At 40.2% G+C, this 24125-nt stretch overlaps 2 protein-coding genes across 6 annotated transcripts in view; one reads left to right on the top strand and one right to left on the bottom strand.

Annotated features, from left to right (window-relative positions):
* PODN (podocan) overlaps positions 1–8090 on the top strand; it is a 32142-nt gene extending 24052 nt beyond the window's left edge. For all 3 annotated transcript variants that reach the window (XM_080406278.1, XM_080406279.1, XM_080406280.1), the window contains 4 exons: positions 144–801; positions 3456–3604; positions 5479–5680; positions 7001–8090. In XM_080406278.1, the coding sequence (XP_080262404.1) occupies positions 144–801; positions 3456–3604; positions 5479–5647 (976 nt within the window). In that variant the 3' untranslated portion in view covers positions 5648–5680; positions 7001–8090. The remainder of the gene's footprint in view (positions 1–143; positions 802–3455; positions 3605–5478; positions 5681–7000) is intronic.
* Positions 8091–8460: 370 nt separating this feature from the next.
* The window catches only part of SLC1A7 (solute carrier family 1 member 7), a 65685-nt gene continuing 50020 nt past the window's right edge, over positions 8461–24125 (bottom strand). The window contains exons 10-11 of one of the 3 annotated variants that reach the window (XM_080406286.1): positions 21760–21859; positions 8461–19441 (exon numbers count right to left, since the gene is read on the bottom strand). In XM_080406286.1, the coding sequence (XP_080262412.1) occupies positions 19283–19441; positions 21760–21859 (259 nt within the window). In that variant the 3' untranslated portion in view covers positions 8461–19282. Of the gene's footprint in view, positions 19739–21759; positions 21860–24125 lie in introns of all 3 variants that reach the window. The other 2 variants (XM_080406284.1, XM_080406285.1) reach the window with 2 other exon arrangements.

The following is a 24125-nucleotide window of genomic DNA, read 5'->3' as shown; positions in this document are numbered from 1 at the left end:
CATGAGACAGAAATGGGCAGTAGTGGGAGCTGTGTTGGGTAAAAAGACTCTAAAGCAAAGATTGTAAAATCCTGGCGGGAGTTGGTTATTGTTTCACATTGCAGAATCTAAATGAAGAGTGTTCTCTTTTCTGCTTTCCCAAGGAAATTGTCTAGTCTCGAATATCTGGATTTGTCCAGCAATAACCTCTCACAAATTCCAAGTGGTTTACCTCGAAACATTGTCCTCCTCCACCTGGAGAAGAATGCAATTAAGGTGATTGGCAGAGATGTCTTGACCCAAATTAAGAACCTGGAGTACCTTCTGCTCCACAATAACAAGTTAAAAGCCCGAGGTATTCATCCCTTAGCCTTCCAAGGCTTAAAGAAGCTGCACACTGTCCACCTGTACAACAACATGCTGGAAAGGATTCCCAGTGGGCTGCCCCGGCGAGTGAAAACACTTATGATCCTTCATAATCAGATCTCTGAGATTAACAGGAACGACTTTGCCACCACTTACTTCCTTGAAGAGCTGAACCTGAGCTACAATAAACTCAAAAGTCCCCAGATCCATCGGGAGGCCTTCCGTAAACTGAGGCAACTAAAGTCCTTGGATCTTTCTGGGAACAATCTCCACACCGTGCCCTTTGGCTTTCCAAAGAACTTGCAGATTCTGAAGCTGAAGGAGAATGAGATAAGCATTATCCCAAAAGGGACTTTGTCTGGGATGACAAAGCTGCGGGAACTGTATTTGAGCAACAATAAACTGAAAGTAAATTCAGTTTATTCAAGAGCGTGGAGAGAACTCAGCAGTCTCCAGGTAGAAACATCACCTTCTCTAATTGTTTTAGTAATGCTGATGTCCTTGTCTGTCTGCCTAAGCCAGTTTGTATAGCAGCAATAGCAGGTGTGCATGGTCCTCATGTTTTGGGGTTGCATTCTAGGTGCTACAATCTCTGTTTCTAGAGTAGAAATGATGTGCTGTTGTGCCCGAGGTGAGTACTGCCCACTGCTGACCAGGGTGGTGGTCCACCAATGCACTCCTAATTCTGGGAGGGAAATGTAAAGATATCTTTGTTTCTGAACCCTAATGGTGTCCTATATTTTCAGATAAACATTAGTGAATGTTGTCATTAAAACTGAAATTAGGTCTTTCAAATAGCTTGTCTCCCAAAAGGTTTAAAATCAGCTCTGAAGAGAGACAGCAGGAGGAAGGAATGCATAAACAAAAACACTCTTAATTCTCAAAGCCCCCACATCAGCTTATAGTCAGACAGGCCAAGCTGTAGGATTTAGCAGCTCAGCTGGCTAAGGCACCTGGATAGCAGCTAGGAGGTCTGGATTCAATCAGCAGTCTTCTCATTTGCTTAATTGTTGGAGAAAGTTAAACACAAACCATAAGGCAGGCAGGAACAATCACATTTGTGCTGTGCAAAATGACCTTTCAGAATTGTTATGCTGGCTGAAGGATTTGTCTTGCATTTCCTTTTAGGCAACAGCCTGTTTCCCGCAGTAGAAGGTATTACCTATGTCATATGGCAACCATCTAGGATGCATATGGTTAGGTCACTGTACTGGCAAAGTTTGTACATCTCAGAGTAGAGCAGGGGTAAGGGACATCAAGCGTATGTCACACTGGCCCCCAGTGTGTTTTCAGACAATCCAAATGTTTATCTATGTGAACATTTCCCTTTCGGTTGTTTCCGGGAGTAAACAATAGGTTGTTTTTCAATTAACATGTGTCAGCAATGCAGCACCAGTATCTGTAGAGCTGTTGGGGTGTGGGGGTGTAAATATATCTAAGATGAAAAGTAGTATGGAGGGAAGATGCTGTTGGGCATTACAGATGCTGGAATTATTTCACTGCAGTGCTTAATAAAATGTAGGCACTGTCACCTGATTTGTTTGTTGTTTTCGAACAAAAGTGGGTCATGAGACCTGTTAGGCAGCTTTAGTTGCTGGTTGGAATGGCAAGCTTTCCTTCTCAGAAGGCCTGATTCATAGCTACTTCATGTTACTTTTATTCTCCTGTCACTCCCTTGTAGTCAGTGTCAAACCAGAGTAATGTGTTGCTGATTCAAATATTGGCCTTTCCGTTGTACCTACCCCACAGCAAACCCTGTGCATATTAAACAAGGTTAAGATAGTAGCACAGACTTAAAATTCTGTTAGACTAACAATGCATTTTTGTCTGTTGCTTTTTTCTGGAACAGTGTTACTTACTACCTGTTTCCAGGATCATATATATGAATCTTTTTTATCATTAAGGCCTTAACTGTGCAATTGGTTTATGAGTTGGTGCACTGGAGTGGATTTGACAAATAACCATCACATAAGATCCTGATCATGCGTGTACTTCGCATACGCTTCAGTGACACTGTTTCCATGGAAATCACTGAAGACTATCTGCAATTGCAAAGCTAGGCATTTACATAATTGTTTGCCAGACTGGGACTATATGGAAATTGAAAACACTGAAATCATGACAATCATTTGTAGGAGTGTGACTCTGAATAATGTGTAACTGTTGTGTCAGCTCAGTGCTATGAAAATGCTGCAATACAGCATGACAAAATGCTAGTATTGATCCATTTTCTTGAATGTGATTAATCTGAGAAGTGATCATGGCCTTTAGTCCTGATGTCTTCATACATCCTCCATGTTAGAATATTTCCATATGTTTTTATGCGTAACTCATAAGTATTCACTAACCTGAGCTAGGGAAGCGTTTGCCGTAGCAGCTTCCAAGGAATATCAAAAGGCACGTCATATCAAGCATATCTGAAACCCAGTCTGCTTTTAATTCACTTAAAGCAGGCATGGGCTAAAGCCTGGGGACAGAGATAAAGAAATGTTGGAACTCCTAAACAAAACAGCATGATGTCTCCTGTGAAATCATGATGCTAACTAGTAGTGTAAGAAAGCAGAGTTGCCATGGCCACACTTACCTTGATGCAAATTAGAGGTAGATTAAATTAGTTTATGCTATAATAAATATCACTTCACTTTTTCCACTGTGAACTCAAACTGAACCTTTCTGCACAGCTGACAATTTGTAGTTTCCACTGTACACAGTGTTTGTCATTTTCTTGACCTCACCAGAAGGGAGATTCTGAAGCAGGACTCACCAATTTTTGTACCATACAAAAAATAAAGCCTGTTTCCAGTTGATTTTCAAACAAAAAATCCTGGATAAGCTTTGCATAAACGTCTCACTTCTTCACTGTTACTATACTAAGTTTTTTTATAAGTACATATATATGTATGTACGTATTTTTATAGACTTATGTGTATATGTATAAAAAGCAATGGATAAACTTCCAAAGGAGGCGGGGTGTGGTGGTGGTGTATAGAGCCAGCCTTTGGAAGCTCATTTGTTGTCAAATGTCCAAAATGTCCAAAATCTCTTTTTGGAGTGCTGATAATATTTAAATTCAATTATTTATTTGGCCCCTTGTTGTCTCTTCCTTGCAGTCACTAGACATGGCTGGCAACCAGCTGACTTCTATCCCATCAGACCTGCCAGAATCTCTAGAATATCTGTATCTTCAGAACAACAAGATCACAACGATTTCAGAGAATGCTTTTGAATCCACACCCAAAATAAAGGGGATTTACCTCAGGTAAGGTCAAGTTTCCACTTCAGCACACAAGATTTTTTTCTTTTTAATCCACTTTGTAACTGCTTACTTTTTAGAAAGTATTTAAAATCTTAACTTTCTAAATAAACAACTTTGTTTTACAGTAATGTATGATGAAACTATGCTCAGAAAAGTCATGGATACACATAATAAGCTCTTTCTCTTCGGAGAGTTTGTCCTTCCTTTGCTTATTAGAATGGACTGGGCATGTTAGAAATTCTGGGAAATTAATGTTTAATGTTATGTCATATTCCAGTATTCAGCTGTGAGCTAAAAGTTTACAGTCCACTTGTAGGACTGTAGCTTTGCCTGTGTCTGTTAGCCCTGGCTTTTGGCAAAGTCCCCCTCTAGTGAGGCATGTATGACTAGTCTTGAAGTTGTGTGTATTCCGTTGATGGTTTTGTCAGAAACAAATGACAAGTTACGACTGTGACAGTTATGTAACTAAGTTTAGAAACCTTTCTGGGTTTTTTCCTACTCTGTCAGTTGGACAAGGACTTTGTTTTTATAGGTGACAGATACTGAACTTTTTTAACATATAATGTAAACTCACAGTAATGTAACTGATTTAAGCAGTGATTTATACCACAAGAAGTGAAGCAAGAATCTGGCTTAGTAATATATTCAGTTTTAATCTGATGGAACGTTACTGAAAATATTGCTTAGAAGTAATTTATGAACCCTTACAGAATATTTGATTAAGCTGATCCAGTGGATGTGTTCAAAAAGCCTAGGCTGCCTGCTGCACCAGACTAAATATGGCCTTATTTTGTCTGTGTGCAACTAAACTATTCTGTAGTTCTGGATAGTTCTGAAGCATAACTTTTTGGATGAATGGTTCTATACCAAGCAAATAAAATTACAAAGTCTGGTGTAAATTAGAGCAGTCTGTCTATTCAGCTGCTCGCATTTATGAGATTTTAGTGAATGCTTGGATGCAAACCAGAAACCGCATACCACATTCTATATTTCTATATAAAGAGAAAAAAGGAATTTGCAAAACTGTTTTGCTAACATATTTAGGAGGTAACTCCACCCAAGCGAAGTTGTATTTCTTAATGGGTGGCTATTAATCACTGCAGTGATGTGAAATAATAATATACATCTGAAGTATTAGACAGAATAAAATTTTAAGCATGTTTGAGAGTAACAGACCAAGCAGTATATGTGAGAGGTTCTTAAATTGCAGATTGGTTTGTTTATATTGTTGGAAACCCAAATAACAGATGAAAAGTTATCGCATATTGGTTTGTTTCTAAAGGGATACTTTGTACCAGTATTTTGAGTTTTTTGGGAGAAGAATCAAACTATCAAGGGAAGACACAGAATCTCATGAAAAATCAAGTTACACTTTGAAATGTGTGCTATGGAGCAGATGCCTTTCCTCTCTGGGAAGGAAACGGCGAAATACCAAGAGAAAGAATTTGTAGGGGAGGATTTCCAATGTTATGATTTTTTTTTTTCTTTGCAGAATACAGTTCTAGAAGGGGGAAGAGGGACTGGGGCAGGGAAAAGTGTTTTTTTGAAAGCTCAGTCAGTGACCTTGAATTCAGTGCAAGATACCTAATGTTTCCCAGTATTTTCTTGCAAGGTCCTTTGCGATGATACAGTGCTGTCAGCAAACTTTGTTCAGTCACTGCATTTGCCTGCTTGCTAATCAGTACCTGCTTTCCCTTCCTTTTTCCATCCAGAGGAGTCAGGACTTCTAGAGTACTGTTGTGGGTGAGTGAAAAGTTAGCGTAAGTTCGAGTAACTCTGGAGAATGGTTTCTTCCTAGTCTCATCTAGGAACAATTCTGTTGGATATAAAAATGGGTTTATTTTGACAGGAAGGCCTTTTTTTGGTTTTTTTTAAAGGTTTAATAAGATTGCAGTTGGAGCACTGAAGGAAAGTACCTTCCAAAACCTAAAGCACTTACAGGTACTGGATATTGAAGGGAACCTTGAATTCAGCAACAGTTCAAAGAATAAAGATGACTCAGAAGAGGAAGTGGAAGATGAGGAAGAGGAAGAAGAACTGAGATAAAATGTGAATTCACACAATCACATCATGTGGGAGGTAACAGCTGTAGTTTAGTTAAATCAAGGACCCAGTTCTCAGGCTCTTGTGTAAATAATCCCAATTCACAAGTATGACTGAAACAAGTGGGTGTCTGAGCCCTAGGCTCAAAGACTGCCACTAAAACATGACTGGGAAATGCAGAATCAAAAAGGGTTGAAAATACATTATTTTGTGAAAAAAAATAGTATATATCTGTGTTTTGTCACAGGCAGTGGACTGTTCATAGTGGCTTCATCTTGTAGCCGCACAATAGGTAAATGTGAAGGTCATTATTTACTAATTCTGATAACTGAAAATGACACGGTATTTCATGGTATTTTTAAGCAGCGAGTTAAGGAAAACAAAAAAAACAAACTGTGAAGCGTACTGATGCAGAAGACCATGTGAGCTGAAAATGGGTTAAAAAAATGAACCAAATAAAAGAAGGATAGACCCATCGGTGTCTGTTTAAACACAGCACTAAGATTATAACCTCTGTTTCAAGTACTGACCACTTGGAGTGGGAAGGTAATTCTATACTTGGTATATTTCTTGGGGAAAGAATATCTGCTTCAGATCAGTTTTGGAGGTGGTATGCAGGGCTGGTCCAGGATAACCAGTCCTCACAACAGCCTGTGCTTTTGCTGCTGGTAAGTCTTGGTGAGGGTTCATTGCTCACTTCATCCAGATTCATTGAAAGGCCTCTGGCCAGTTACAGGTTGTGATTGCTACTGATTTTGATTCCAGACTGGTAATTGAACTTAAGATCTCACTATTCCGTAAACAATCTGGCCAGCCACTCAATCTCTCTAGCTGAACCTTATTTCTTTTCAACGGCAGAAGAAGTGATGAAGGGATAATGATGTTTGAAGAACGTGCATTTTTCCATTAGAAGAATAGGGAAGTGCTTAATGCATCTCTTAAGCATTTGGTGTTCAAAGATGATGAGGTTCAAGACACTACTGTCTACTTTTGGAGATGTAAACTCCAAGGCTAGAAAAAAATGTTTAGTTTTGTCCCTAATGGATATTTTGTCATGGAGAATGACACAAGGAATTACTAGGAATAGTGCTAATATGTTGAAAAGATAATGGGGCTTGAAAAGGGCAGAAGCTTCTTGGAAAGTCAAACACTAGAACTCCTGGCTGGGCTATATGAAAACTTTGTGAGAGAAGAAATAATTTATGTCTACAGACTTAAAGTGCATAAAATTTCTGAATCAGTGCATCTCTTGTTTAGTTTGGGGCACGTGTGACATGTCAGCAGGTACTATGTTTAGCATATTCTGGATTCTGTATTCCATTATGTAATTGATTTTGTTTTTCTGATGTTTTACAGGAAAGCATACGGAAAATTACATATATGTCTATGTGTATATATCTATATAGATATACAGAGAACACTTAGCAAAATGTGCAATGAATTACGCAGAAACTGTCATGGCACTGGGCCAGGCTCATGGAAGACAGTGTGTTACAGTGCCTTATTCAGGGAGAGACCCTGAATGCCTTTCCAAAGCTTCCAAATCATCTTATACAAGACCACGGATCATAAGGGATTGCTCTGGAACTCACAAAAGCTGGCTTTTGTTTCTTCTGTTTCTCTTCCTTCACTGTTTCCATCTGTAATAACAATATGGGACTGTTTTGAACACATGCCTTCAAATGCTGTTTTTGTCACTGCATCTTAAGTGAACCATGTATATGCTTCTTTTCTTTTCCTCCACCTCAAAGAAGCTGTTGCTGATCAGGCGAGATGGATATCAACAGTAGTTTCATGTGTGGAGCAGTGTATGAGGCATTTTGGTCATCAAGCAGCAGTAATAATTCTGGATGCAACTATTCCTCTAACAATGTGTATATTTGGATGCAAAAAAAAAAGTAAGGCTGGATCCCATAATATTTTATCTCTACTGCCAAAGCCTGCAGTACATGCCTGTTTTAGAAAGGTTTTAAGATAAAACAAATGCTGTTGTGAATATATATAAAAAATCTGTATGTCTGCCTTCTAGAGCTTTGGTAAGGTTTTTGTCTTGCCGTTGTTTGCCCATGTGGGAGTTGTGTGGATGTCTCTGAAGGTATGTCCAGGAGATTGAGTAACAGTTTGCAGTTTAATATATGTGGTAGAATTTTTCACATCTTGTGTATCATTCACGTTAAGAGTCTGAAGTGAGACTAATGAAGCAAAAGAGATAAGTGAATGTGGGGCATCTTAAGAGAAAACAAGAGAAATTTCTGTTTAGTTCAACTCTGGAGACAGTGCCTGCTGTCATATGCTCTTAAAGCCTCACGTGTTTTATGGTGTTGAGTATTCTCAGCTCCCGTTGGTATCATGGAAAATAAAGAAACCAAGGAAAAAAAGACCTACAGAGGTACCTGGATGGCAAGTTGCTTATTTGATTAAAATGTCCTTCATCTGAGGCAGCTAATCTGCTTCATGAAATGGTCTTTTCTTTTGAGGATTTCTGATTGAACACATGTTGTTTTGCATACTGCATTCCAGGATTTACTTGGAAACACAGTTGGCTTAAGTTTTTTCCGTCTAGAGAAGATCTGGTTCTGCACTCTCCTTTGGGTTCCCATAGCACATGACAGTAATTTCAATCTGATATTTCCTACCTTAGACAATTCAACATGATCAGGAATCATAGAAGGAAAGATTGCTTCCTGGAAAAAAAAAAAAAAGCTTGGCTCTAAAAATTGCAAAACCCCCACATTTTTGAATTTCAGCTATACAATAAAATAGCCTTCCAACTGACTTTTGGGATAGATTTCTACATAAAATATTTACAGAATATAGTTCAGATCAACAAGCTATCTCCAGCAAAGCCCAGTGGAAGTTCTGCTAGTCTTTGGTGAAACAGACCAATTTATTATGCTCCTGATCAAGCTGAGAATATGCAAATTTGTACAGTTTTATGGAAAACTGCTTGATTATCCTTAAACTTCAGTCCCTCATTCTATGAGAAGTCATGTGCCCCAGAATCCCTTTGAATGCCTTTAGAGTCTGATGTGGTGAATGCAGGGGTGAAGGTAGATTTTAACACCTTGTAGAATCAGGCCCAAAATTTCAGGATGATACATACACTGTTAAACTTCTTAATTAAGTATCAGCCTTTGCCAAAGGAGATCCACCTATAGATGAAGGAGCATATCCTTTTAGACCAAGTAGAGTTAGGAAATGCTTTTCCAGGTTAATTTCAAAATAATTGCATGCTGAATCTGTCCTTTAAAGGGGACAGTTTTCCAGCAGAAAAAAAAAAAAGGGAAAAAAAATACACCCTCTCCAGTAAAAGCCTCAGAACCTCAAGAGGAATGTCTTCATTATCCTGTAAGAGATCGATGAGGTGGAGCCACAAGCTTGGTTCCTCACTTACCTGGTATCATCAGCAACTATGACATAGGACATAAAAATATCAAAATAAAATGGTCGTTTGTTTCTTTCAAAGGAATAAGAGGCTCCATGAGAGATGATGAGGAACAGTCAGAAGTCTATGGGACTAAACCGGCATATTTTTTTGGCTGTGGGTGGTACCTGTAATCCAGAGGTCCAGCCCAGACCTTAGGTGGAGCAGGACCCAGCAACAGGGTCTAACTTCATTATTTCCTTTAACGAAAATGAGGAGAGCTGGGAAGTTGGCTGCTCCTTGGGCCACAAAGTTGGGCCAGGAAGAGGCAGCAGACCTGTTGTTTTCCTGTAACTTTCTTCCAGTGAATTGCTTGGATTTGGCAAAGAGAGGAATAGAAAGTTTTTAAGGTTGGGGTAGATGTATGGATAGTGAAAAATTGAAGTCTAAAACATTCAGTTGGTGCCTTTATTCCTAAGTATGCATTTGCACATGCTTGGTATTTGTGCGTGATTCTCTGTGCAGCCCGGGTCTGAGTTTATTTGCTGTTTTTCTTTCAAAGGCCACATTTCCTCATTACAGAGGATGCTGCACAAAATGGCGGGGAAATGGGATTTTTCTGAGATTGGATACGATTTGTCACAGCCACAGGAGTACAAATGCGGCACATGAGCTATCAAGAACTCAATGGGTGCCAAAAATAGCCCCTGGATAACGAGCTTTTATTGCGGACGGTGGGCACAGGGCCCGGCTGCACCTGCAGTGTTGAGGGGCCATTGTGCAGCCATTCTCCCCCTCGTCCCTGCTCCCTCAGGCTCCCCCCTCACCCCGAGGCTGGGGCACCCAGCGCCCACTCCCACCTTTGCTCCCCTCTGGCTAACCCCAGCAGCTTCCTGGGGGAGCTCGGGGAAAAAAGGCGGAGGATAACTGTGTCTCCAGGAGTTTGATCTCCTCACAAGAGGGTTGTGGCCTGTTTCCCTCCCAGGGTGCCAGGTGGGGCTGCAGGGCCCGCGCTGAGGGGCTGTGTGCCAGGCTGCACCTGGAGAGAGCCTGTTGCCTTCTGCTCCCCATGTTCACAGAAGCGGAGGGCTCCTCCTGCCCCAAATGGAGAGAAGGGAAAAGTCCCTGCAAAGGAGCTGGAGCTGTCCCGTCTGCTGTGAGGAGAGGAGGTGCCCTGGCCATGGCTCCGCTGCACAGAGGGAGGTGGCACAAGGCCGAGGCCTTCCCTCCTCCAAGATGGTGCCCTGTGAGCCCCTCTTCAAGGAATGACAGGACCTTGCTGGTGACCAGCTGACCCCAGCCTCAGCTGGCAGAGGGGTGAGTTGTGGGGGACAGCAGCAGCCATGCTGCCAGGGAGGGAGGTGGGCTGAGGGGCTGGGGGAGGCCAAGGGCCTTTGTGGTGTGGTGAGGGGGTTTCTGCTCCGCCTCGAGGGCCTTGACATGCCGTGCTGTGCTCTCTGGGGTTCAAGTGTTATGTTTCATGAGAAAAAGGTGCTTTACACAGTAAGCAGATATTCTTCTAAGGAAAAATGAATTAAGAAAAAAAAAAAACCCAACAAAAACCTCCACAGAAAAACTTTTGGCCAAATTTGAACAGGGGTGTGGTGGGGCAGGAGGGAGGCTGCAAGGTGGTCCCTTGGGGAAGCGGCGGCAGCTCCCAAGGAACCACCAGCTGCAGACCTCTGGCAGCAGTGCAGCATCTGCGCAGCTGCTGCCCCGGAGAGCTGCCAGCCACCCTCCTCACAGCTGCCACGGGGTCAGCCGCGCCGGGGTGAAGATCTGCTGTATCTTCTGAACAAAAGTATAGCTGCTTTGGGGACTTGGAGGTTATTTTTCTTCACTTCCTCCCATAAATACTACAGGATTATCCGTTAAAAGGATGGTGGGGGAGAGGATCCTGCAACTCTTGCAGGTGCTGGAGAGTCGAGCTGGTGGGCCTGCTCCTAAGGCATCTGTGGTACAAACCCCTTCCTCCTCTTCTGCTGCTTTGCAAGACAGATAGAGGGGACTTTTTTCTGAAAAGGCTGAGGATCTGGAGTAGCAGAAGTTAGGTATGTGCAGGAGTAAGGCTACAGACCTGCATTAATAAAGCTCCTCCCTTGGACCTGACTACCATTTTTCTGCTCCTCAGTGGTCCACACAGAGTGGAGAGGCAGGAGGAATCTCTTTGAAACATCACAGTCGTTCTCTTTTGACAGTGGTTCCTGATGGTCAGTAAGGGTTTAGTTTATGATGCTGTTCGTCACCATGTTGACTAAGCCCACTAGCAGTTTTACAAATTTTGCTTACAAAAACATAGTAAGAATATAGACATATTCCACAATTAACATTTTTGACAGGAAGCAGTCTCTGGGAAAGCTTCTATGATATGGTCCAATATCCTATTGATTGATTTCACTTTATGCTGTTATATTGGTGAGACTTTCTTCCTGAGTTTGGGAATAATTGTCCTAAAAACTTAAATGTATATCAAGTTTTGTGTAATATGAATGTAGCCCTATTTTTAAAAGATATTTCAGTCTCTAATGGGATTAATTTATGGAGGTTATTGTAATTGCTTTATTATGTTGCTAATATAAGAACAGTGAGTAAATTCCCTAAAGAACTCAGTTTCCTTTAGTGAGGAAAATATTGGTGTGCCTTGTAGCTCTGATTCATACTGCTATTGTAAAGTCAGCCAGCTGTGAGATATATGTGGAGGCAGTGGATGATAAATGTGTTCTAATAATCCAGTATACAAAGTGTTTCCATAAAAATTCTTCAGTAGTATCCAAGGACATTAAACAGTCCATCAATAAAGTCCTTTAAATGGTTTTGAATCAGGCAAAGGCTGTTTTAATGCACAGTTGTACAGGCTATCTCAAGTTTTCCCCATGGTAGTTCCAGAATCTGTTTTTAGCATAGGATTATGATACTTCTGAGAATGTTGCTTCTGATAAAAATTCAGATTGATCTGCAATATTCTCAGCTCCAGTTGCAGACAAGAAATGAATGAATCTCATGCTTTTGTTACTTAGGATATAATTGTGTGTTTGTTGACAGTCATCAAAGACATTAGCTTTTAGAAATCTTTACTTAGGCTGTATCTTTTACACAGGATTAAAATTAACTTTGATTACTTCTATAGCACTTATATAGGTCTCTCCCCTTATTTATGGTGGACCTCTGTTTTGGGTCTGTTTAATTCAAATGCAGCAGTAGGATAAAACTCAAAGCACTTTACTGATGTGCAGAAGAAGGTAGAGTTGCTGCACTGTTGATGAGGCACCCTCATCATCCACAGCTTAAAAGATTTGGCACTGGAAGACGCACTTTGGTTGTCCCTACTCTCTCTGTAAAGCAGGTAGGACTGATGACAGTGAATCTTCCAATGCCAAACCAGGTACAAACAACCAAAGTGAGTCTTCTAGGTTGTTCCCACCTGCTTTCAGAGAGGGGACAAACAAATCTCTGGGATGCAGATAATCTCCAGTACCTTTTGTGAAATTTACTCTGGAGAGCTGCAGATTACTTGAGCAGAAAGTATAGTATGGAGCTGTACATTAGCCCTGCACATAGCACCAGTGAGAAAACAACTGAGAATGAGCAGTCATAGAGGAAATTCTCTCCATCGGAGAGTTTTGAGACTTCCTTTCTGAACTTTCTGTTCAAGCTAGCTCCAGCCACAGTGCTGGACTGATACCCTCCTGGCCATCCTGATTTCTTTCTCCCCAGATATTTGGTTAGGAAGGATTTCATGTCAGAGAAATGCTTTCTTCTATTAAAAAAACCCTAGAAGATTGGATTATTTTTCTAAAACAAAGATCATACCTTTACTGATTAAACTATAAGGAAAATATAGACTACCCAAAACTCTGTACTTTGAGTTTGTTTTCAAGAAAAGTCATGAAATATAAAAGAACTATTTGAAATATTTAAATGGAAAAGAAGATGGAAGATTAGGGTTGAAAAAACTCAGTTTTACTTAGTTCTGTATAATTTCCACATGTTTTTAATAGCCTAGTGGTAAAACCCAATAAAACCACTAGAAGCAATGAAATCATAATGAAACATCTCAAGGTCAGTCTTGTTTTTCTTTTGGTTTTGCCATTTAGCCCATACAGAATTTGTAGCAGATGTAATGTGAGATATCTGCGAACATAAAACACTTCTTGTTTTGCTTCCCCTGCTTTTTCCATCTTATTAAAATATGCTTCTTCGTGGGGGTGGGGGTGGGGAGAAGCTAGAGATATTATACCCTTATTAGGAAAGTTCAAAAGCAACAGTTAACTACAGTAAGTTTCATGTGGTGGGTCAAATAATGGCTTTCAGCTAGCGTTGTGTGCAGACACATGCAAGCGTACATTTCATTCCTAAATGAAATGCAGATACCTCTTTGTGATGAAAGATGACTGCTTTTAAAGCAACAGATGCAGAACTCTGTACCTTACAGAAGTCAAACTCCTATGATGGAACTTGAAAAGCAGAACTGCGACCTACCATGAGCACAACTGTAATTCTCAGTGGCATGGGAAGTCTAGGGGTTTGTAGTGCCTTAATTGAAAACACTTTAGGAACAATATTTGTTCCTTCTTGTGCTGGACTGAATGCTTTATGCTAGTTTGGAAGAAAGGCCAGGATGCCCTACCACCAGAAGTCTTTGTGAATACAAATAAGTTTTCGTCATAGCACAAATAGGAGAAGGCAAAGAGTTGTTCTATTAACTGCATAGTCTGTTCCGATAATTTTCAGTAAGTGAGAGGTGGCCAAGAATTAGTTGTGATGGGGTAGCCAGTGAGTCACAGATGCTTGTGGGTACCTGCAGACCTGTCTTTAGTGGCTGTCCACAAGCAGAAGCTTTGTGAGGAAAGGGATGGCTTGCTCCATCCCTACATCTCCAGCTGCTGGTACCTTTTTATCTTGAAGCCAGCCAGGAAAGGAGGTTTGATTCTATTGCAGGAGAATAAGTGATTAAACACTCTTCCTCTTCACCTAGCAATACTCACCATCTTGTCTTCCTGAAGCCTTCTTTATTTGTTCCCTAAAATACCACTCTCTCAGTACCAGACTGCTATGATTTTACTTTGACAGCCTGTAAAATATCTAAAATATCCTGTGACACAAATCTGCCAAAAGTCTCAGCTGTGCCAAATCCATTCCCATATATCATCTTCTAGGCTATGGGGATGCAACTGTTGCTACTTCATAAATGATGGAATCTGAGGTTTTGTCACTTAAAACAGGAGCCTGGCAACTCCTGTGAGTATTGTGAGTAGCGATCCTGTGCATCCAGAGAGGGAGAAGTGGCTAATCCAAGGTAATCATATGAGTCCCCTTTAATGTGTTATGTAACGGTCTCAGTCTTCAGGTGATTTATCTTTACCATGCAACACCCTGCTGAATTAGAAAACTACTTTTTCTCTCTTTACAGATGGAAAGCAAACCCTGTGTTCTTGTGGTCACTTGACCAAAAGATCACATGAGAAATCTGTGATAGTGAATAATGACCTGCACTTAGTCAGTGGCCACCCTTCCTGTTCTATTTTTTTCATCCATTTGGGGTTTTGTGGGACAAACCCTCCTATAAATTCCAGAAATATCAATCAGTATGCTCCAAAGTAGTTAGTGAGGAATGTAATTTTGAGCATATATTGCCTCCTTAGTTTTATCTGCAATCATAGGCTAAAGCAAGAAATTTAATACATGTATTTCATTTGCAGCTTGGCACTTAGTGAATGAATACATTAAATTTGTCTATTCTGGGGCCCCTTTTCCAAATGCAGCAAAGTCAGACATTTTCCAGCTATTACTATTGCAAAAAGATGTGATCCCCTACTGCAAGATAGGCAGCAGTAGCATCCCTTTAAGAAAAATCCCTGCTGAAAAACCTACGCTGCTTTCTCTCCTTACTGTATTTAGTCCTCAGCTGGAGAGCTGTGATCTCAGCTAGCTTAGTGCCTGGAGGGGAAACCCAGCAATTCCTCATTGCCACTGTGGCTGTAATGAAAGATAGCTGTCTTGATGTAAAAATGCACCTGGTCATTCAATAGAGACACAGACCCAGGAGTACTTAGCATTGGGCAAGATCAAAGGCAGCCTGAGTTTTCCAGACTCAATTCATTTCCCAGGTTACACATTTTGCTTGCACACATCAACCACCTTCTGCTAGTAGTTACCTCATTTTTATGAAAAACACAGGCAGGACTGCGGTCGTTTCCAAGACTATGCATCTGGCTTGAAGATGAAGCTTTCTGTCTGCTTTGAAAGTATTACAAATGAGTTTGCTGCTGTTACAAGGGGACGAAAATAAATGTTGTAGAATTGAGAGACCTCATCAAATGGGAAGTTACAGACTTACTGTACATTCTAAGTGCTTTAGAATTGCTAGTATAGCATGGAGTATAACAATTTAATGCTCTGGCTAATTATTTAGAATATCTTATTTGTATGTTGGGATACATATTCAGGTGGCACAAATAAGCTTAGCTGCAATTAAGTTGTTTAAGTGACATCAATTAAGTCTAGCTGAGAAAATGACTAACTGTATTAGTTCCATAAACTTTTCCATAAACATTAGTTCCATAAACATTTGGGATGACAGCCAAAAGCTCTTGGGATTTAGTGGGATGCGTAAGTGCTGTGGTTATGTCTCCTCCCAGTTCTAATTCTTGCACAAGGATTTATTACAGCAATTCAACACTTCAAAACTTCCTTGGTGTTTGCAAAATCCTCAAGAACCTGTTAAAGATGTCTTTAATGATATTTTATGCCACAACAATCTGGAGTGGCTTCTTGCCTCTCAGTAGTGTCACTAGAGCAATACAGTTGCAAATTAACAAGGATAAAACAACGGTCTCTGGTAAGTATATGTTAATTTGGCTTACTTCCCAAATTATTTCTTCCATAGTTGTATACAATGCACCACCTTTCTTAATTATCCTCTCTCCCTCCTCAACACTCTCCCCTAGGGTGTCTTGAGTATACTTTAATTGGCAAAGTTCCCTTTCTTTTTAGCAAGGGGAGGCAACTTCAAAATAAGGTTGAATGTTGCCAGTTAAGAAATATGTTCTTTCCACATATACTTGAAAGTATTCCATGCAAACTGTTGTAATTAGTGATTGATTGGTTGATTGATTTTTTTTAATATGAAAGTTCTGAAACTATAAAGGTCACATGTTTGTTTTTATGCTTTGAAAGTAGGAGAAGCATATTTACCAACACAAAGCTTACACTTTAACTCCATAATCAACTGCTTCATTATTTTTGTTGGAAGGAACTGTGATTATAGCTGGAAAATGTGAACAGATCCATGCGTGCAAGTATGATACGGCACCTACTGCTAGCCTAATTGCACCATGTGTCAAGCTGCTTGACAACAAACACCATGAGACACAGAAAACAGCTAACATGGAGGAAAACTTACCATAAAAATGGTTTTAACTTCAGTGTTTGCCTCTCTCCAGTTAACAGTGGTGTCTTGTGTTCAGTGCAGAATGACTGTAGTAGCAGTCAAATGTTCCAGTCATAGTCACACCACACTAAGCAACTAATATTTACCAGAACAAAGAGCTGAAGTGACGTAGGCCTGTGTTTAGCACTACATGATACAACAAATGATAAAGGTCAGGTGAGAAACTGGACCACTGCCTTCCTCCCAGCTGAATGGGAGGCACATATTGGTATAAAACCCAAGTTTTAAAGATCCAAACAATATGTAAAAAGAAAAAAAGGGCATTTCAAATTTGCAGAGCAAAACTGGACACTCTTTGAATAGGGTTTGAATACAGAAGGCTAATTTTAAAACAGCCTGTTGATTCCATAAAAACATGCCTTCACACATGAGATTTCCACATTCCCTACTTAGCAGAGTGTAAAGGGCAAAATTATGTTTTTCTTTGTTGTGTAGGACTCATGTTGGACAACAAGCGGCTTCTTCTGGTCTTTAGAGGTTTACTTCATCTGAAGTTCTACTTGTAGAAGTCACAGCTTCTTAGCACTAGAGTTGGCTTAGACCTCTTGAGACATGGCTAAGCTGAAGAGTGTCAGACTAAGTAAGCTGTCTCAGGCAAGCAGGCAAAAGGATTTGCACTTTGTAGTTAGCCAGAGGTTGTAGGTGGCTGGAGAAGGTGCTGGTGGTAAGGCTGGCAGCACTTTCTGCTTGGCAGACTGTGGCACATTGGAATGGTGTGTGGGCAGACTCATCCAAACCCACTTAGTAGTTTGGAACTACTCATTCCAAATCTTGGATCTGCTTGGCCTCTTCATTTTTATCTACGCAAAGTGACTGTAAAGTGATAGATGACTGGCAGGATTTTACTGTCACTTCACATAGCTGTGATGGGCTGTGTGAAGTTGAAACTTTATGTTACGTTTTCTTTGTTGGCAAAGTCAGCATGCAGAGATCCTGCCCTCTCCGCAAGTGCTTATGCTGTTTCATCCCTGGCTGCTTGGTTTTGTCCCTGTGTCACCCCTTTGTGTTGACACAACTGTCTGTTAGGACTGTGCTGAAAACATATGTGAACTGGTTTGAATTAAAAATACTTCTCATCCGATTCTTCGTCTGGCCTCATAAATAATTGGGTCTGTACAGCTGGGAGAGGAGGGGAGACAGTGCACAGAGGAATGGACAGCTGGGGAAGGATGAAGGGGACCTGGAGCTGCCAGCGCTGCTGAGATTAAAGTATCAGATGCTGTGTTTGTCATTTAGCGCTTCTGCCCATTCAGAGAGATACAGACCAGCCTCAGCTCTCCCAAATCAGTCATTTTAATGGCACTCTGTAGAGCAGGTCTATTATAGGACGTGTTCAGAAGCAAATAGTTCTGAATCATTTCAGTTCTTCCCTATTCTTGGTGTTCTGTGTTTGTTGTTTTCACTTTAGGATCAAATCAGGAAAATAGTTACCAACTACATATATTTTCAAATTAATACATCCTTTCTGAGGGATTATAGGCAAATAAGATGTATGATTGTTCTTTCTGGCTTTACAATTTGGTATTTAAACTACCTATGCTATAGCCCTCTGAGGCAACTAATTAGTGCATGAAAAAGAAAAAGAAGGAGCCCTCAAAAAAGAGGTGAATATGCACACCCCAGGAAAACCATTAATCATATGCATGAAGTACTTCTGGTGAGTGTGGAAATTGTCCTTTTTGACTGGGTTATTTTTTTCTCTACAGGTGAGGTTATTTTTTCTCTACAGCATAGTGCAATACCAGGCATGTGTTATCTGAAACTCATATGCCACATGTAGCTAAATATAATATTTCAAGTGTATTGGTATGAACTAGTATGTAATCTCTGGATCAAATCCCAACTTTCAAAAGGTCTCCTCACTTCCACTCTCCATTTTAGCAGAGAAATAAGGAGACACTAACAGAAGTGCACAGACAGCCTGCTTTTAAGTGGCAGGTTTATTAAAAATGTTCTCTATCACAAACATTGGAAACATACTCAGCAGATTTTATTGTAACTGAAAGATTCAGTAAATAGTGAAAAGGGAGTAACTGTCAATGTAGATCAGCCACTGAATTATGAAAAATAATGGGCTGGTTTCCACAGCAAACTCCCCACAAAACCCCAATATTGCTCAGCATCATCAGGTTTCAGTTTGTGCTCAGTCTGTCCTTAGGATGAAGTATATGGTTCACAAGTTTGAGCTTTGGGTTTATACATATTTACATTAGAACAGCCTACAGTTTACAGGAGAGGACACATTAGCACCAGTGCTTATGGATTAGGGCTCACATCACCTCTGCCACTGCATGTACGTGGTAGTGACTCTACTGAAGAGTTAGGTTAAAAAAAGGTTAATAAATCTGGCACTTGGAAGGCAAACTGTGCTCTGCAGTGACCTAGGAATTCTTTGTATTGTGTATCACACTTGAATGCCTGTGTCTGAGGGCTGCCCGTCAGAATTGCCTTAATGTGCTTTCTTGCAAAAATGCATGCTTTGCTTCACTTCTGCTTACTGTTCTTTAGTAATATACGTAACCCCTTGAGATCAGGAAATCAGTGTGATTTTCTTACCACTGTTCTAAAACTAAGCACAAACTCTGTATTTAACAAATATTAGACAAAATTAGTACCTTTAGCAGTTTTGGTAAAACATTTTCACATAGCAAAAAATCTACATAAATACAGTGTTCATAATTACCGACATTCACAAAAAAAGGCTTTGGTTAGAAAATCAGAAAGGGTCAAATAAAAAAAAGCTTAAAAAAAAAGAAGCCAAAGGAGCGTTGAATACTATATTGGAGTCAAGTGAGTGCAGAATAAAACAGTAGTCGTCCATTAGTTAATTTTTCAGTATTAAAATCTTCCACTTAAAGAAGCCCATGCCTCTTGCAAGCTGTGTGCCTTTCCTGACGTTCACAGCTGGTCTCCTAGCTCCAGTACAAGCAGCGTGGCGGTAATTCCACATTTTCCTGTTCAAGGCAAAGAGTCCCTCTTCCAGCTGTGAGGTAGAGATTGGGTATCAGGTCACTGCGGTATGAGATACCACTGAGTGTAGCAGTTACACATTTGTTTCTAGTTCATTTATTTCAATAGTGCAGTGGTCTTTACTGTTGGATTTCTTAGTGTGATTCTCCACTGGACTTTCTTCTTGCTCCACTTGTACGGGTATGTGGTGCTGAAACCCTTTCACTGTTTCTGGTCCACGAGATTCATTCATGGTCTTCACACAGCCATTTCTCTGGTAAGCCACAATCTGATGGACGTTAATAGGCTTAGTTTCACAGATCAATGGCACCTATGTGAAAAGCATTAAGATCTGGAATACTGCCACTGTTTGCTGTATACAACAGGAAAGGAATTTTTTACTTGGAAAGCTTGTGGTCTGCTTTACATTCACCAGGATTATCTAGGGCCTCCAACAGACTTCCAGGACCTGTTTCTCATATACACTAAGCCATCTTTGCATCATCTAGATAAAGTGAAGATGTCTCTAAGTATGCAAAAATGAAAATTCTGTCACAACTCTGATTTAACTTATACTTACAGTAATAACTGCTTGCATCAGTAAAGCGATATAAGTAGGGTAAATAAAGCTTAGAATTTCAGGGCTAAGTTTGAAAGATACAAGCTCAGTATGCTAAGCTGTGGGCAATGCTTGCTCCGGAGTACAGTCACATAGACCAGTAAGTCAGTTGTTGTTGCCTTCTGCCTTTCTTCTAACCCAATAAACTAACACCTGTCTTTTCAGTTTGCACTGTTTCAAAAGAAATAAAGAGGATTTTATTGACTGATTCATAAGTTAAATATTGAAGTGTCCTTTAAATCAAACCAGAAGTTCTGATGGGGAAAATAAGACGCAAATACTGGCAGAGAAAAGAAGTGGGCTTGCAGCTGAGAAAATTTGGCCTTTGGGTATACATTACTAACTCTACGAATTATGCAGCCAAAACGTATGGCAGATTAATGGTGTATTTTAATACCATTCTAGAGTATGATGCAAAGAAAAATCTCATCACAGATGACTAAATAATCCCTTATGAGGGATTTTATATTCTTCAAATATCTCTTCTTGAGTTCTGACTGAGTTCGAAATACAGCAATGAAATGTCAGGAGGCCTGTGTTATGCAGGAACTCAGATTACACTTCTGGCTTTGTAATGGATTACATACCTTACCATTAGGTTGTATGTTTAGTATTTTTTTAGCTAGCTGTATGTGTAACCCATATATTCAGGCCTAATCCTGTCATCAGTAATTACTGCAGGTGTTAAGTACCTCAGAGGATAAGGTCTGTCTTTCTATATAAAACTTGAAAGAGCAGGAATTTTAAATATGTGTTGCAGGAAGGGATGACAATGGGATTTACCAGAAAGATAGACTACTACAAATGATGCACAGAAATGAAACATGCCTTGTGAAAATCAGTTCTGATGAAGGAATTTTTCTCATGAGCTATTCTGTCTGTGTGGAATAATGGTAGTGAGAGTCTGCCATGAGCTGAAATGGTTGGAGATTAGCACCTCCAAGCATGATGGGCTAGTGGAATAAGGAATCTCCTTTGTAAAGGATTTGAAGGAAGAGGATAAGGAGTTCCTGGTATAAGGAAAGACTAAATGATGCATGCCAAGGAGGAAGGAAAAAAAAGCATAGGAGTGGAGGGAGGCAGGGGCAGAATACAGAGGTATGTGTGGTGTATGGAGTAAAGATACAGAGAAGGAAAAACAGGTGTAAGGAGGGACTTGTATTAAATGTAGAAGGCATGAAGATGTCCGAGAGTGAAGTCTAGAATGGAGCAATGTGTTTGTGTTAGTCCAGAAAGGAAATTATTGTGATGGTAGCTTCAGGTTATGCTAACACAGAGGCTTGAAATACCAGGGTAGTTGCTTTTGTTGTGAGCTTATTGTTTATGCATATACACACTCATAAGTACCTCTACCTCCCCCTGCTCTATTGCTGGTCACAGTTTTAGAAGGACAATTTACTGGCCAGTCAAAGTTTGGGTACTGATTATGGGACCCACAGTTCCAGCGCCTCATACATTGCAAAGCAGTGCAGCTGCTTCTCTTGCTCTCAGCCCCCGTGCACCAGACACAGCTGGCTGGCAAGCTTTGAACTTGAGTGGCTTTTGGCATGAACCTCATGGAAAAGGACCCCTCCAACCCATCTGGCTAAGCAGCACATTGCCCAATTCTGTCCCCTCTCTGGAACACCTTTTATAAACTAGATGAAACGAATGTTGGAGGCTGAGAGCTCGCAGGTTCTTTGCCGTAATACGGCACGTGCTGGCACAGCCTGGCTCATGGCATTGGTTGTTACCTCGTCACCGTCCTTGATAAACTCCTTCCGGCAGATGTGGGCCATGATCCCAGCAGCCAGTGCATCTCCCAGGACATTGATCATTGTTCTAAACCTGTCTCTGGAAAATGAAATAATAATGGTAAGTTATTGGCTCTTTGGGTACATTCCTATGCCTTCATCACTGCGGTAATTATAGCTGAAGGCCAGTTTTGCTGGTTTTATGAGCTAACAAGTTTAGAAATGGCAGTAAGGAGTTTGGCAGAAGGCAGCCACTAGTTACTGAGCTGCTCAGCCTTTTCTGAGCTTGGTGTGCTGTGCTACCACATATTTTAATTTTAATTCATAACTGAGGTAACTAGAGTAGCTATGCCTCCCTATACGTGCAACTGATTCAGCACTAAAAAGGTTTAACACAGCAGACAAGACTGCATTTATGTCAAGAGTTTTTACGTTAAGGTCCAGTATGATGGCCTGATTTGGAGGCTGGTTCTGGAAACATCTTAATTCAGTAAAAGCAGAGGGCAGCCAGTACAACCAGCACCTTATATTAGTTATCAAACAACCAAAGTGCTAGTTAAGATTATTGTATTGGTAGAATGTGCAGAATACAAAATTATTCAGAAGATTGTTAAATAACTACACTCACAAACTAAGCAGGCACTGACCATATTTAAATCACGTTAATTTCTGAAGCAGCTATGGTTGCTATGGCTACCAGTGGCACTTAAAGATTCTTCATTTTCAGTTGTCATCTTTTCCAATTTAAATTTGTATGCTTGACAGTACTTTGAACACATACAGTTTTACTATTTTTCATTTATTAATTTATGGGATTGTTTCTTCCCTGTTTACACCTTCCACACACTGTCTAAAAAATAAATTATTAAAATACAAACTGTAAATACACAAAAGTAAATGGTTGTCATAGACAAATGTTACACTTGAAACAGCTTGGAACCTGTTAGTTAAAACTGATGAGATTTCAAATAGACAATATAGCTTTTACATCTGAAATATATTACGTCTTTTCCAAGAAAAACATACACATCTGAAAACTGTGTCATATTGGTAACTTAATTTATGAATGTGGTTATAAAATAGAGGTTCAGAAATCTCCAGATGTTTGGCTTATTAAATTCAGTGATGGTCCAATATCAACACTGCCCAGATTTCTGAGCCTGTATCTTAGTATAGGAAAGAGTTGAAAATGTGTGCTAATTTTTTTCAGTTATTTTAGGCATGTACTCTGTGCATGCAAATGTTCATGCAGTTGCTTGCCTAATTAGCATGAAAGTTCCTACATGAAAGGTTATTTGCATGTCCAGTTACTCAAATTGTACATGCAATTGCAAGTAACTTCAGCAATAATATTCCAGAGCCTACACCTAGATGTAGCTGTTGACTCCAGGACCCAGTCCTACACTTGCTTGCTGAATCCCTTTCTCTAATTCCTGCTGTTCTGATTTTGGGTTTTGCTTTGAGGAAACTTCCCACCAGAATATGTTAAGCAGGGAAAAACACTTCTATAGCACATATTGATAGATGTTCCGGATACACAAAGGCTTTTTTTTTTCCCTTGGTTGATCATCACATTTTGATTCTTGGAAAGACATTCTCAGCTGTTAATTTTGGATTGTGCAAAGAGTCAGCTGTGGTAGAGAAGAAGCTGTACGTATGAACAGAGCTCAAGAGTTTGCACTCCCTTTTGGGCTCTGATTAGCATCTCTTCTGAAGGATTTTTCTGAGGAAAGAATGCACCGCACTGGAACTCTTAAGAAAAACAGATTGCCTGGCATGTTTGTTTCTGTGTGTACAGAGTAGTTTGCACTATGCCTGAGTAGAACCACACCGCACAGCACCGACATTTCTCCATTAAGAGGCCAACCTGTTGCTAGTGGCATTTCTTTCAGTGCAAACATGAGTCATGTGTTGCAGTGGTATTTTAGCTTTAGAGTATATTATTAAAGATGCAAAAATTTTACCTTCTGCTTATTAAATTAGCTGAGAAATATTTTGATTTTCTTAATGTCTTTAGGAACTAGCTAAAGGTATGAAGTTCACATACATGTTATGGCTACCTAAGTGGGTTGTAATACCTGCAGTGCATTGTAATGGGTATTTCAGTCTCGTGAGATCATCTAACCAGCCTTCTTTAAGCATTCTTCGTACTCCAGTACTTCCAAAACTAATACTGAAAATATTCATCATGTCACCCACATTGACACTTTGCATCTGCAGGCTCCTGAAACCACCAAGTGCTGAAATATAGAAATATACTTTTTGTATGAAAGGTCATCTGCAAAATACAGAAAATTGGGCCTGTTCCTTGCTCACTTTTTCATACTGTCTGGACCTATAGCCCGAAAAAAATTTTTGTCTGCTGT

Source organism: Falco punctatus, assembly GCF_963210335.1.
Source record: "Falco punctatus genome assembly, chromosome: 11".
Taxonomy (NCBI): domain Eukaryota; kingdom Metazoa; phylum Chordata; class Aves; order Falconiformes; family Falconidae; genus Falco; species Falco punctatus.
Note: the sequence above shows the minus strand (reverse complement) of the source record. Positions and strands in the feature narration are given on the sequence as shown.